Here is a 14,123-nt window from a genome sequence, read left to right as displayed (position 1 = left end):
ATTAAATATTCTTCAAAAGGCATCAACACCACAAACACAGCCCCAGCTCTCGGCTAGCTGTCACTCAAAGCCCTTAATTATGCATGACCTTAAGACACCAACAGTTTTTTGTACCAGGCTGTAAACATTTTAACATGGGCTCTCATACTGGTTCACAACAGGGACTGCAACTTTTGTTAATTTGCTTTGGCTTTATTTTGGTTGCCACTTTCTGCCAAGAGTTCCTCCTAAATCCTACACACTGGGCCTTTAATATTTCCTTCTTTGTTGGGCGTCCCCTGGATGCTGTTCAGACTGTGACGACCTGATCTGAACCCAAACATACCGCCTCCTAATACCTGACAGGAAACACACACCTTTCATATCACCAGTGACCCCAGTGTCACCAGCTGCACGGATTTGTATTAGCATGTGAAAGTCTGGAGGAAACTCCTGCGTCTCTGTCTGTCTGTCTGCTGTCTGGGTAAAAAGGCCTTTGACTGACGGAAGCCCTCAGAGACCCCAACAGGCTTTGTGTCGCCCAGCCAGGAGGTGTCTGCTTTCATAAATGGAAACAGGACCAGCAGAGAGGGGGGCAGAGTGGAGGTAGGTTTTAAGAGGCAGCATTAAAAAACTGGAAGTGTGTCTGATTCTTAAGTGCGATTAGTCTGTTGCTCTGTCACACACACTGCTTCAGGTCCTTGTCTTTAAGGGCGTGGAGACTGAAGCATCCCTCTGAGGCGTACAGGGCTTTTGCCCCATCACACACACACACACTAACACACACACACACACACATGCAGTGTACAGGAAAGCTGGCGCCTGCTTTGTGCCCTGCAGACGGCTCATTAAAGCTCCCATGAAATGACTGATTGTTTTCTGTAGATTTATGTGTTTCTGCATGAAGTTAGATGTTGTGCACCTGAACAATACGTCCGATAATATTTTATCTCAATACTCTCTGACCTCACTAACCTGTTTGACACTCAGCCCCAAAATGCACAACTACCTACTGAGGACTTAAATATTAATAAGAGTTTACAGGCATGTTTACAGCTCTGTGAGGCTGTACTGAGGCACAAGGTGTAATGCCAAGTTGACAATTTTAGTTTAAAGGAGACCTGTATTCCTTTCCTTCAGTGTCTTATAAATGCTCTTGTACTGTACATGGAAAAGATCTTGAAAATAAAAAAGGTCACAGTGTGAAACAGAAGCCCCTCTCCTCTCTCCAACAGAAGACACTGCTCCTGAAATGCCTCGTCAGTGGTCAACAAAATTTTGACCTGATGATGATGCTGGAGAGAAGTTAACAGATCAACAAAGCTAACGACAAGGAGTTTTCAGTTGGTAGTCACCATACCATGACCTGAAGCACCAAGCTAGCTAAACATTTAAAAGGTAACTCCATCTTACACATTATAGTGTGTTTGCAGGTCTTGAGAAGAAGTATAGAGTATATGAAAAAGTAGTATAAAGCCTCTTGAGGCTCCAGGGGAAGCCACATATCAACTTTTTTAATCCATTCAATCTTCTATCTTTCAAAACTTAGGCACCTTCATTACCCACAATGCAACTGGGTCACTGAGTGACATCACCGGAGGCAGTTTATTAGTTTGCATGCAGCATCCTCTGAAGCCATAAAAGGCGTTTACTATTTTTTTCCACATATAAAGAGGTACTCCCCAAGACCTGTAAACAAAAAGTATGTTTAGTGTGTAAAATTGATGGAGCTACCCTTTAATTCTCTTAAATTTAAAGCACGCTTTGCCACCATCTTATGAGCGTTGGAAGAGGTTCAGTACAATGTAAAGCTGAAAATGAAGTTCTACAGAAACTAGATAAAATATGGAAACTGCTTGCATCACTCATCAGAACTCGGTCTGGGGTTCAGACAAACAAGGGGTCAGTATTCTGCTTCTAGCATTTCTTTTTTTCCTGAGGAAAACATGAATATGTTATATATTGATGCTGCAGTGGTTGACACTGAAGGTTTTGATCCTGGCTGGGGCAGGGCCCTGCTGTTTGCATGTTCTCCCCATGCTTGGGTGAGTTTCCTCCATCATCAACAACATGCACATTAGATCAAGGCGCTGGCCTCCATCTGGAGCTGGTCCGTGGGCACTGTGCGTCCACTGCCCACTGCTGATAAAGATGTGTCAGTAAAAAGGAATACAGATCAACAGCACCACAAACTGAGTCACTAAATTTTTAGCAAAGTGTACCTAATAAACTGCCAACAGAAAGTAGGCATCTTATCTACTTGTGTGAATAACCAAAACAGATGCTATCTGGAGTAAAGTGGCAGCACAGAGCAGGAATCATGCTGAACACAAAGAGTTACAATTTACATCTGTAACGAGTCGCTGACATCAATCTCCTCCTCATAAAACACATCGGACCTGAATCCATACAAACAAAATCAGGTGCAAAGGAAAACACCCATTGTTTGGAATTTTAGCATATCGGAGACTCATTCATAAAATGTTTTTTTCACAAGATAACAGATGAGATGGCTGACAGCTACTGCATGTATCAGAGCTTTTTGAGGGGAATATCGGAATCTTTGATCAATTAATGATCCATCAATCTTCTGTTTCTCTTCAGTTTACAGTCACTCAGGGTCTGAGAGCTGCTCGCCTCTCTGGATGCAAACAGCAGCAGGACAAAACGTGGTATTTCTTGATAGCAGAAGGAACATTTGTAATTAGATTTGTGATCAAATATCTGTCAGTTATGTTATATTAAGAAATAGAAAGCTTAGAGCTGAAGCCACAATATGTCCTACAGAGGGAGTGACCTCCACATAACTAAATAAAACAAATCAGTCATGTCCCCTCTCAGCTTCTGTAAATCAATGTTCATTTTTAATTCAAAGGCAAGTTCTCATACAGATTAAAGACGGTGTCACATCTTGAAAAAAAAGCTAAAACTTCACACTATCTACACATCAGGGAATTAAAAATGCATAAATATTTACACAAAGTGTTTGAATGATTTGACACATTTGAAAGAAGATAGCCGTCAGAAAACATTAGGGTATGTACAGAATATAAGGAGTGTCGCCAACTTGAAATATTTTTGTAGGTTCGTTCATCTGTTGGTTCTTCTAGTGCATCAGCCAACAAACCGGGGACACTATCAGCCAAAGAGATATTTAGTTTTTTTTTAACAGAATCTCATAATTAGATGTAAATTAAATCCATACAAAAAAAATGAGCCGAACGTGAATCAAACTTGACTCCCATCTTAGTTTCCTTAGGTTTGCCTCTTAAGTGAAACGGCAGACTACCAGAGGATTTAACACTCCTTCTGCGCTGCATTCAGTGAATGTGTGTATGTGAACTCGAGGATCTTTGGATTGAGAGTCCTGCACACTGCTGGTGTGCTGCGTTATCTGGGCCGGTGGTTGGCGAGGAGGAAGTCTTTGTCTTTGCAGGTGAGGCAGAGTTTGAGGTTCCTGAGTGAACCACCGGCAGCGTAAAACGCCCAAATGCCCATCAGGAACAAGATGACGTAGGTGGGAACCAGGCTGGCGACGTACTCGGGGTTCTGGAAGGTCTGCATGAGAAGAGAAACAGATAAACACAAAACATGAAAATACATACAAAGATAACCACTCTATGCTCTTTCCCAATTTCCTTCTTTTTTTATTTATATGATCTTAAATAACCACAAACCCAGTTTTCATTGCCCCGTCCCTAACCCTTAGCAACACTCACCAGACAGGAAACGATGAGGTGGCTGATGACGACAGCAGCCACGGCCCACCAGCGCTGCTTCTCACAGGCATCAAAGAAGACGACGCCCCAGAACATGTGAAGCAGGATGATGGCCATGGTCATGAAGGCTGAAAGAGTCAAACGGTGACATGAAGGACTGTGTAAACTCCAACTAAGTTAATCCTCTTCATATTCCCACTATTGCATTACTAGGATGCACTTTTCCTTAACTTGCCTCTATGAAAGGGGGCGGGACATTTTACATTTGGTTTGTATGAGTAGAGAGCCAAAACAGTTAACCAACTTCACAAACTAAAAACATGCTTGTAGTGTTTTGACACAAACTCATCTATGTCTGGGTAGGACAAAGACACATACACACATTACAATGTCAAATTACACACTGCAGCTAACTGGACATCACTGTGGGCAATGCTACCTGAGGACAGGAAGTAGTGCTGAGAGTCTCCATGGATCCCGACAGTCCCCGGCCCCACAGAGTCGGCCAGGATGTTCACAACCGAGAACGCTCCACTCATGAAGCCGAAGCCAAGGCCAGACACTGAAACAAAACAACAGCAGGGGAGAGTTTTATTCCAATGCTACATTTGGCGTTTAAGATCATTTAGAGTCAGAAAATGTGTCTCGCTCAGATTGTTTGTCTCCCAGACAGCACAGAGAAGTTTATTTTATAACTGTAAAATATCTTCCTCAGTGTATATATTAATTCTTTATTAACAAAATTTAAGGGATCCAATGAATTAGTATCGTACTTCTATGAGACACGAGAGACCCAGACTTTTATAAGAGTAGTAAAAACGAAGCAGCAGAGGCATCGAGGTCCTGACTTTCAGTCCATCGTGCCTCAATGCTTTGTAAATGTCCACATCTTTCAAGTGTTCACAGGCTGCGTACTAGTACTTCCATGACAAGTATTAATTTGATATGTAAAATCAGTTAGCAACATGATTTTCAAACTCTGAAATGTCAACACAGAGGGTGTCAAAAGACAAAAGGTGATCAGTGGTCTCTCATCAGAATCCATCATCCTGTTCAGCAGCGGCACCTTTCACAGAGCACCACGCAACTACAGTCAGTGTTGAATAAAAAAAGCAACAGTGAAGTGAAGTGCAGACTAACTGTACCGTAGGCCAGCTGCCGTATGGAGATCGGCATTGTTTCCTCCTGACTGAGAGTGAGCAGGCCTTCATTTGCCTTCCTGCAGGAAAGCACACACAAACACACACATCAGTGTTTTAGTCCTATGTTTCACTGCGTGTCGTAAACAAGAACATCAATAGGAAATATGTGTGTCAGTCGGTGGAAGATGATATGAGCTGCAACAATGACCCTTTAACAGAAAGGGACTAAAGGTGGGAAACTGGAACAAACTGGAACAAACTGGGACACCAGGACAGACAAACATCCTGGGAAAATACTCATCAAGGTATGAAGATGATGATAATGATGATGATGATTATGATGATGAGAGTGCAGAGGTTCCCTTTTTTCTTGTAAGACGACTTAATGTTTAACTTTTTTAAAATGTTTCAAACAGGAGTCTTTATTGTCACTTGCAGCCCTGAATCTGAAATAACTTCTTACTGACAAGCACTTACAAAGTTACAAGCATAGATTAATACAACAAGACAAAAAACCAATGACAACATCAACAAAAACTGATTTTATGTGCGCAAACAAGTTTCAAGTTTCTGCATGTCAAGTCAGAAACAACAAATTGCTTTTGAAAATCATCAGCTGTAATTTTTAGCATATCAGTTTGTGTTATAAGGTCTAAAGAAACAGCGATACGGCAACAATACTGTTAAAAATACTGAATCAGTGGCCATTCAGATAACTGGATTATAACACAGATTATAAAACTTTAGTGGCCTCTGCTGGCTGCTGATATTCAATAGAATTTCCTGTGACCCCCAATTCTGAACTAAAACCTCATTCTCAGCAGATTTTGATTCAGGTAAACTAAAATAAGGCAGAGTGCATATTTAACTACATCTGATATTTGAGTCCGATGTTCACGGGCAGTACTGACCCATGAAACAACACACAAAGAAAACAGAAAAAGGGTTTTATCTTTGGAAAACTGTTTTGCTTTGTAACTGGCAGCAGCATTTGAAAGTCACAGTTTGATTGACTTTTGACTTAACCACATATAACATCATATCTTTTTCATATAAAGTGGTTAAGTATGTTGATTTGTTAAGCACCCACTACAAAATCAGTAAGAATTAATATGCAAAGACTACCATAACACACAACTCTACACTGACTGAGATGAGGAAAACGTTGGTAACAGACTCAGTGCCAGATGAAAAGATTCACACTGAATAGTGATGAGTGATTATGTGAATTTTTTGTGACAGAGACAGTGTTAAAGACAACTATGTGCAATACCGTCAGAAAGCTGTGAACACTGTGGCAGCAACTTACTTCAGCAGCTTGTAGTAAGCGAAGCGGAAGGTTTCTTGCAGCAGGACGGACAGCACCACGCCGAAGATGAGGAGACCTTTCTGCTGCGCCGCGCTGTCCTTATTGCTGATCTGAACAGAGATGAACCACACCAGAGAGGACAGCAACAGAGACACCAGCCAGAAAAACGCTCTGAAAGGAAAATAACAAGAAATACTCAATTAGTTACAGTATATGGAGAGGAAAAAACTCCAGCAGATATGACATTAATTTAATTATGGCATCTGAGAGGATTACTGAATATGGTTTTATGTCTGATTTCAGTCCAATGACTCTGCCAGATCTATGTTGCCCGTCATCTCTCCTGACCTAGTTATCTTTGATTAAGACTTTCTCAAGCTCTTATTACTCACAAATGGCTGTGACTTCCAGCCTTACAGTCTAAGTGAATGCTTTAAAGTAGGCTTTAGGGTATTCACTTTTCGACAGGCTGTCCAGAGATGAGATACAGCTTGAAGGCTTACCAAGTAGGAGACAGCAGGACATGAATGTTAATGTCATACTCACTGAGATCAGAATGGCACCTTATAGCACTGAGATAACCTAGAAAAACAGATTATCTGATCTGAACTGATTCTTTACAGTGTTACTGACTTTAGGTCAAGGAGAAATACAAATATTTACAACTGAGAAGCTGGAACAACAGAGTTTGAGGAATTTTTGCTTCAGAGATAACAATTAAATGGAAACTAGCAGTAGCAGCTAGCTAACGAAGCGGTCTGTTAGCTAGCTAGCTAGCTCTAGTAAATACTGTGTCTTATCTGATTAAAAACGTGATATTAGTGTCGGTATCACTCTATTATCATGAGCATAAGTTTACTCTCCCCCAACTTTGATGGGTATCTCACCCCGCTATGAGGAAGATGACCCTCAGGGGCTCCCGGGCGATGGTAAACAGGAACAGAGCGATGGCTGGGCCGAAGGCGATGAAGGTGCAGCCGAAAAACACCGCCGCCGTCATTTTGGCTCTTCGTTGGGGAAGTCAGCGTCCAGCAGCGCTACTTTACAAAGACCTTCTCTTGTTCCTCTGAAGGGGGATTTACAGATACCTGTCTTTAAATCTCACAAGTCGCGTCTTTCTGTTGTCTTGAATGGTTCACTTCACTTCCTTCTTCTTCCATACAGGCGTATCACAGGGTCTGCTCGTGACGTCACATGTTGTCACGTGAGCGAGAAAAAAAAACCCAAAAACTTTATTGTAAACAAAAATAATGACAAACACATTAAAAAACCACTGACCCACAATTTCTGGAAGAAAAAAAAACATGTCGAGATTTTTATAAAATTCACGGGAACTTGAGAAATCCTACGGCTGAATTTTTGATTCAATTTCAGGCTTTTTGTGATTCCTTGTATGTGTATTCCCAGCCTCACCAATCACTCATTTTTCACTAGGTTGGGTTGAAATTTGTCCTGAACATCAATGAGACCCTAAGGAAACTTGCATGGAAACATGTTTGTATTTAAATAGTTGTTGCTGAATGGTGAACAGTAATAAAATAATAAAATTAAGAAGCGATGTCATTTTCAAAAATTCTTATCTTTACTAGTTTTCATATTCTGCTTTATTCAACACAATCTGTGGCATTCAATTTTCTATGGAGGACCAGTTATCATCTGTATGCAATAGAGCTGCATTAATACTACACAGAAACAGAAAGAAGTTTGGTTGCAAGAAAGTGAAAACTAGTGGAGATGTGGATTTTTGAAAATGACTTTGCTCAGGTAAGTTTCCTTAGAGTCTCACTGATGTTCAGGACAAATTTCAACCTAATCCAGTGTTAAGTCACGCAAATTCCCATGTTTATATATATATATGTATAATTGACCTGGAGTTCTGGGGCCAACAAGGAAAACATAAGCAGCATTTGTCAAGAATGGCAAGAAATACACCACATCTGGGTTACTAATCTTCTGAATATCCATGTTCACATGTGTTTCAGTGTTCCCATGATGTGTTTACAGACAAAACACTTACGACCTCTGTTACAAAAGTAATGAAATGATAACAATACACATATGCAGTCTATTTAAAACACTAAAAAAGTAGTGCTAAGTTAATGTTTTTTACACTAATGATATGCCTGTCTATTATTTGTTTAACTTGTTTATTTTATTCTTTTCGAGTTTACTGTTACCTAACTTAACTTGTGTCATTGTTATCATTTGTGGTCCTTAAATGTGTTTGTCTTGATTTATCCATGTAGAGCACACATACAATGTGTTCTGTCCCAGCCTTTTTCTATTTAAAGCTTTATCAAGTTATCATCATGAAACGTACAAAGGCATCACACCACATATTTATTCCATCATTTGTACAATTTTCCAACAGCTTGGATTCGCATAATACACAGAAATGAATAATGCTTGTAAACAGCAGAACAACACATCGATGTTTATGCTTCTGTCTCGAACATCTTCTTTCTGCCGTCCATCCCGGCCTTGTCTTCGATGTTCTTCCTCCAGTCGCCTGTTTGCTTCTCCTGAGAGAAACACATGGAAAGAAAAGCATCAGATTCACATTATAATCTAATGATAAATGGTTTGTGAAGGGTTATGATTTTGAGTCTGGTCTGTTGTTGTGATTGCTTGATATTAATCTAAATTACTGTTGTGTATTAATGAGCCAAAAACTGATTTGAGAGATGAAACCACACAATTGAGAGGAGCACAAGGAATCAATAACATGAAATTAAATTTAATTGTGCCTTAATTTTCCTTCAGTGTCTGATGTAAAATCTGGAGCACCCACCTCCTCTTTCACCTCCTTCTTGACCTGCTTCAGGTTGGCTCTCAGGTCCATGGACACTTTATGTTTGGAGCCCAGCAGAGCAGCCAGCATGGTGTCGGCCGACATCCGCACCTTCTTCAGGGCCGGCTTCTTAAACTTACCCTTCAGTTCCTGAACCATCAACTTCAGGTCGTCAATCTGACAGAGGAGACACTTACTCAGACATGTGTGTTGTGCGTGTATCAAAAACACATGGTCTTCTTAAATGGCAAATCTTGAAAATCCATCCACATATAAAAATGATGTATAGCATTTTAAAATCTTGTAGCCGTATATGTATAATTTTGGTGATACTAGTTTAGTTTCTTTAGACTGAAAATCAAATGACGCTGGTGTGATCTTTCACCAGACTTCAATTGACCTAAGAAGACGTACCTCCTTGTTGGACTTTGTAACTTTGGTCTCCATGTCGTATCGCTCCTCATCCACCAAATCAATCTGCTTGTGAAGTTTCCGGCACAGCTCCTTGTGTTGAAGTAGACAGGAAAATAGAGAAGTGAAGGTTGAAACTTTATTCACATACAAGGCTGATGCACTACGCAGAGGATCCACTCTCAACACTTTATGCTACTAATCCAATTTTCTGCCACCTCCTACTCTTATTGTGTTCAATTATTTTGTGTTACAATATAGCATGTAGATTAATACATATATAAAGCCACAGTATTTAGGTTTCTCTAAACATCAGGATATTTCAAATTGAAGCTGCATTGATTTATTTTTTTCCTCCTTCTTTTTGCCACTTGGGGGCAGTGGAACAAGTTGAAACACAGCCTGGACATATTATCACCTTACAGTATAAAGTTGTTCATAAACTTGTCAGCAGAACTTATACACATGCTTATTTACACATCCAGCCTATACAAAACAACTGTATGATTTATTCTGACGAAACTGATGAAACTGATGTAACTGATGATAAAAATGCTACATGTATATAGCCTCTCGTTTTAGCTCTTGTTATAGCCAAAACATTGAGCTGAAAGAGGCTAAAAAAGATTAGGGGAAACCTATGCAATACGTCTAATACACACTGTTGATTAAGAAAATATAAATGTAATCAAACATTTTTGAATGAACTATAATCTCAAAGGTTGTCGATTTATGGGTTCATTCTATTCTATGATTCACATTAAGACATAGAAATAAACATTTAGGCATTAAAAAACGATTAATTGTTTTGTTTTGTTTTTTTAAATACATATACATGTGGTCTTTAAAAGCCCAAGAGAAAGTACTATAGAGACGTAATTAAATGTTGCCCTCATACGGTGTCAACACATCCAACTTCATGCTTGATTTGTGTTTCTCTCTTGGCACTGACAGCAAGCGGACACTTATGAGAGAGACTGGAGGGATTCAGATTCACTAAATGTACAACTGAGGTCTTATAAGCTTACTGGTCTTGTGGTTCCCAATTAAAGCACACACTAATTTGAACAACTGTGGAGCATAACAAACATGAGGTTCTCCTGTTTGTATTTTTAGTGTTCAACAATAGGAGCTCCCGTGGGATTTTTGTTTCCTCGTGCCCCACCAGTGTCTCCTGGGAGCAGCTGTTGAATGTCTAAATATAACAATTATGTGTTTGTTAAAATGATAATATGTTTACATGTAATGGGCAAATACAGTATGCATAAACATTTAGCCCAGAGCATGAACTGACAGTGGATATCAGCTCTACAGTTGTATAAACCTGCTAAGATAAAGATCAGCCATGTTCATCATCTGAGTGTTTCTGTCCTCCACCCAGCATCCAGGTGGTGGAGGTTTACCTGGAGCTCCTGCATGCATCCTGGGTTAGAGATGGTGGGGCACTTCTCCTCCATGTACTGCATCTTCTCCTTCTCAGCCTCCTGTGCCTCCTCATCCAGCATCGCCTCACCGATCTGCAGCAGCAAGCTCTGAGAGGAAGGCGAGGAGAGAGTCTTGGTCTGTGTTTGTGTTATGATATTCAGTGTTGCTGTTTTTAACTGTTAATGTATCCTATTCTGTCCTTAAAACATGCAAAAACCCTATTAAGTCTATTATTGTATGAAGTCACAGTACAGAAATACATCAACGGGTCAAAGTCAACACATCAACGAAGGCATAAAGTATTATTGTGTTTATTTTATTGCAATTATTTGAATTGCAGTGATGTATTTTCAACATGCTGAAGCCTTCTCTCATATAGTTTCATCTTTTCCTTACTTTTTCCTCCTTCACTATTGGCTCCATATAACAATTATTCTGCCATTTATTCAGCAGAAAAACTCACTCAAGATCAGAGATTTCAATCTTAACACCCTGGTTCAACAAAGAATAATATGAAACTGATTTTTAAAAAAGAATGAGATAGAGTTCTCATATTTACAGGTGAAAGGTTGGTTACTCCCATTAAAAAACACCATGGTATGTAGGCCAATTAATATTCACAGCCATTTTCATCACCCTTTTTTACCTGATGGTCACCAAAAGTGAGTAGAAATAAACATCTGAAGATCTTCGACATTTATACCAACTTTTCAGATATCCTTATTTAAACCAAAGGTCTTGTTCCCAACCTGTGGTTGTACGGTAAATCTGAGGGGTCATGAGTCAATTCCAAGAATAGATAAGGACAAAAAGAAAAACAAAGGAATTATGCTTTCAGGCATTTCTCGAATCTTTGCTTTTTCTTATGAATTATTTGATAACGTCACCTTTACAAACCTCTAAATATCATTCAAATTGAACAGAAGTATATACAGTAGATATGGACGTATGCAACCAGTGACAATAGGTCACAAGTAGACTTTGCTCTGTTCGGAGGGGTCACAGGCCAAAAAAAGAGTCGGGAGCCACCGCCACAGATGACCACCTGACCAGCATTGTCCTAAAGGTTGTTTGTGGAACGTGATGTATTTATTTGCTGGACTAAAAATTCCAGTTTCATGAATAAAAAACAGTTTCATAAATACTAATGGTTCCTCGTGTGTGCAAGCTTCTAATTCATGTCCTGTACTATTTTAATATTTTCCCATCAAACACTTAGTAAACTGCTTTTACAGGCACAGCAAGAAGTTTTTAACACAAATGTGAAAACTAATAAACTCCAGGCCTTCATCAGCACCATCTTACTGTACCTTGAGCTGATTCCTCCGGCTCGACGACATCTTTTTCCTTTAGAGAAACAGGAAGAAGAAGGAAAATAAGATTTACATCATAATTCTTTGAGTTTTATCGATTCAGAAAGTTTCCTCAGTGCAGATCAGGACTTACTCTGCCATCCTGACTGATTCCTGCCTGCAGAAGCGAGATGAATGAGAGTACCACAGCTTTGTGGTCTGTTTATAGGTTTTGGTTCAGTGTGTGTGTGTGTGTGATGGACCAGTAGCAGTTGTCCTCAGAAGCTGTTGGTTGAATTCCTGACAGGGGTCAATGGCGGCAGCTGAGCCTCAAACAAACACTTCAGGAATCTCTAGACAATGTAGGACCAAGACAAGGACTACACAGTTTTAGTTCAGATTTTTAAAGGGTTGGGTTTAACTCAGATAATCTTGGTTAAAGGCGAAGATAGGATGGCAATGCTCAAACTTTTCTTATTGTCAACAAATCTCACAAAAAAACCCCAAACCAACAGTGAAGTATTGTGCGTATCAAAGCTGATTTATCTTCTTCGACTCTGCAAAGAGCTCCATTGTTTTCCCAAAAAACATGGATAACACAACAATGAGACAGTGTTGCTCTGGGTGACATGTTCCTTTATTACAACAGACACACGCTGTTCTTGATTTTGATTCAATCCTACATAAATCATTCTGCTGCCTCAAATACTCACAGCAAAAAATGTGGATTAATCCGCCACTAAAAATAGTCCCCAACAAATGTTCTTTTTCCTCTTGTATGAGTTGTGTTTGCTAAAAACTACAGCAACCAGCTGTTTTACAATATTATTATTGAGCCCTTTTAAAATATGGAACAAAATTATTGTGAACTGTTTTTAAAGGTGTATGTCTTCAGTAGGAACCGATGGGCTTTAGACTGAGATGGACTAACACATTGCTATGGTCTTTTTATGGGATTTATATAAACGTCTAAGAGCGGACTATTAGCTACTATCACAGTGATGATACTATACAGTATGTGAAAGATATAATTGTCTTAAACAATGCTGCAGTCAGTAACAATTGAGCCAGTAAAGAAGCTAATTCATCAACAGAACTCTGCTGTCAAGAGACAAAGTGTGATATTTATAAAGTCTCTTCTGTGACATTTGAAGAGAGAATAAAACCAGCCAGCACATGATCTTCTATAAGGACAATGAAAGCTCAGTTCACTAAACTGTGGAGGGTTTTTTTCTGCTGTCCTTGATTTCCTCTGAGTCAGCTCAGCTGTAGTCTGTAACAGCTGACTGCTCCTTTCATCCATCTGTGTTTGTTTCATTCCTTCCTTTCATTAGTTCACGGACAGTAATGTGAGCGCAGCAGAGATTCATATGTAGTTATGTAAAAATAAAGATATGTCGCTGGATACTGAACTGTTTAAGTGAATGTCAACCGTTATGTTAAAAGTATTTGATAACACTTTTCAGGTTGTGTTTATTGTAAAGAAAGCAACTGAACGTGGCATATGAAAAAAATTCCCAGAGATGATGTCGATTATTAAAGACAAAAAAAAAAAAAGAAAATATTTTTCTCGCACCTGTTCGCAGAGAGGTTTGTGGATTAGTAACCAGATTGTGAAAACAGATGTTTATTACTGATTGAACCTGAACTCACTTAAATAGATTCTCATTTTTGTAAAGAAAAGTAAATGTAGCTGAATAACAGAAAGTTGTAAGAGGACAGATGGATGTGTTGCTGGTGGTGAACCAGAAAAAGCCTCCCAGCAGCTGTCAGCCCTAAACTGGGAGGATTTATTGCTCTTACTGGTTCCCATTATATTCAGCTACAACCTGGGAGGGAAGGACACACACACACACACACACACACACACACACACACACACACACACACTCAGAGTGATGAAATGTAACTAAGTACATTTACTTACTGTACTTACAATCTATAGGTACTGGTACTTTACTGGAGGCAAATATTTTACTTATACTCCTCTACAGCAAGTTCATTACTGTAGTTACTAGTTACTTTACAGTTTACATGCTGCATCAGAACCAGAGT

The 14,123-nt window shown here is 39.5% G+C and overlaps 2 protein-coding genes across 2 annotated transcripts; both read right to left on the bottom strand.

The window, feature by feature from the left end:
• Positions 1–2,821: 2,821 nt before the first annotated feature.
• Positions 2,822–7,330, bottom strand: aph1b (APH1B gamma secretase subunit). Its single transcript, XM_084357048.1, has 6 exons — positions 7,037–7,330; positions 6,150–6,320; positions 4,844–4,917; positions 4,138–4,260; positions 3,699–3,826; positions 2,822–3,537 (listed from the first exon to the last, which is right to left on the bottom strand). The coding sequence occupies exons 1-6, from the start codon at positions 7,147–7,149 to the stop codon at positions 3,370–3,372; spliced, it is 777 nt and encodes a 258-aa protein (XP_084213174.1). The 5' UTR covers positions 7,150–7,330; the 3' UTR covers positions 2,822–3,369.
• A 1,131-nt stretch (positions 7,331–8,461) lies between these two features.
• On the bottom strand, positions 8,462–12,361 carry LOC311257090 (troponin I, fast skeletal muscle-like). The gene is made up of 6 exons (XM_084352539.1): positions 12,223–12,361; positions 12,087–12,123; positions 10,755–10,883; positions 9,355–9,444; positions 8,941–9,117; positions 8,462–8,671 (listed from the first exon to the last, which is right to left on the bottom strand). Exons 1-6 carry the CDS (start codon positions 12,228–12,230, stop codon positions 8,585–8,587), a joined length of 528 nt encoding a protein of 175 aa, XP_084208665.1. The 5' UTR covers positions 12,231–12,361; the 3' UTR covers positions 8,462–8,584.
• Between the last annotated feature and the right edge of the window lie 1,762 nt (positions 12,362–14,123).

This window comes from Pagrus pagrus, assembly GCF_965226575.1.
Source record: "Pagrus pagrus genome assembly, chromosome: 1".
In the NCBI taxonomy this organism is placed as follows: domain Eukaryota; kingdom Metazoa; phylum Chordata; class Actinopteri; order Spariformes; family Sparidae; genus Pagrus; species Pagrus pagrus.
This window is presented reverse-complemented; position numbering and strand designations above follow the sequence as displayed.

Bases quoted from the DNA above. Each gene is read 5' to 3' on its own strand.
- aph1b (XM_084357048.1), bottom strand. From the start codon at position 7,149: ATGACGGCGGCGGTGTTTTTCGGCTGCACCTTCATCGCCTTCGGCCCA. The intron at 4,918-6,149 runs GTAAGTTGCTGC...GCTTTCCTGCAG, and splicing joins GCTTACTACAAGCTGCTGAA to GAAGGCAAATGAAGGCCTGC. The intron at 3,827-4,137 runs GTAGCATTGCCC...TGACTCTTTCAG, and splicing joins GCACTACTTCCTGTCCTCAG to CCTTCATGACCATGGCCATC.
- LOC311257090 (XM_084352539.1), bottom strand. The intron at 10,884-12,086 runs GTACAGTAAGAT...CCTTCCTCTCAG, and splicing joins GCCGGAGGAATCAGCTCAAG to AGCTTGCTGCTGCAGATCGG. The intron at 8,672-8,940 runs GTGGGTGCTCCA...TGTTTCTCTCAG, and splicing joins AGAAGGAGGTGAAAGAGGAG to GAGAAGCAAACAGGCGACTG.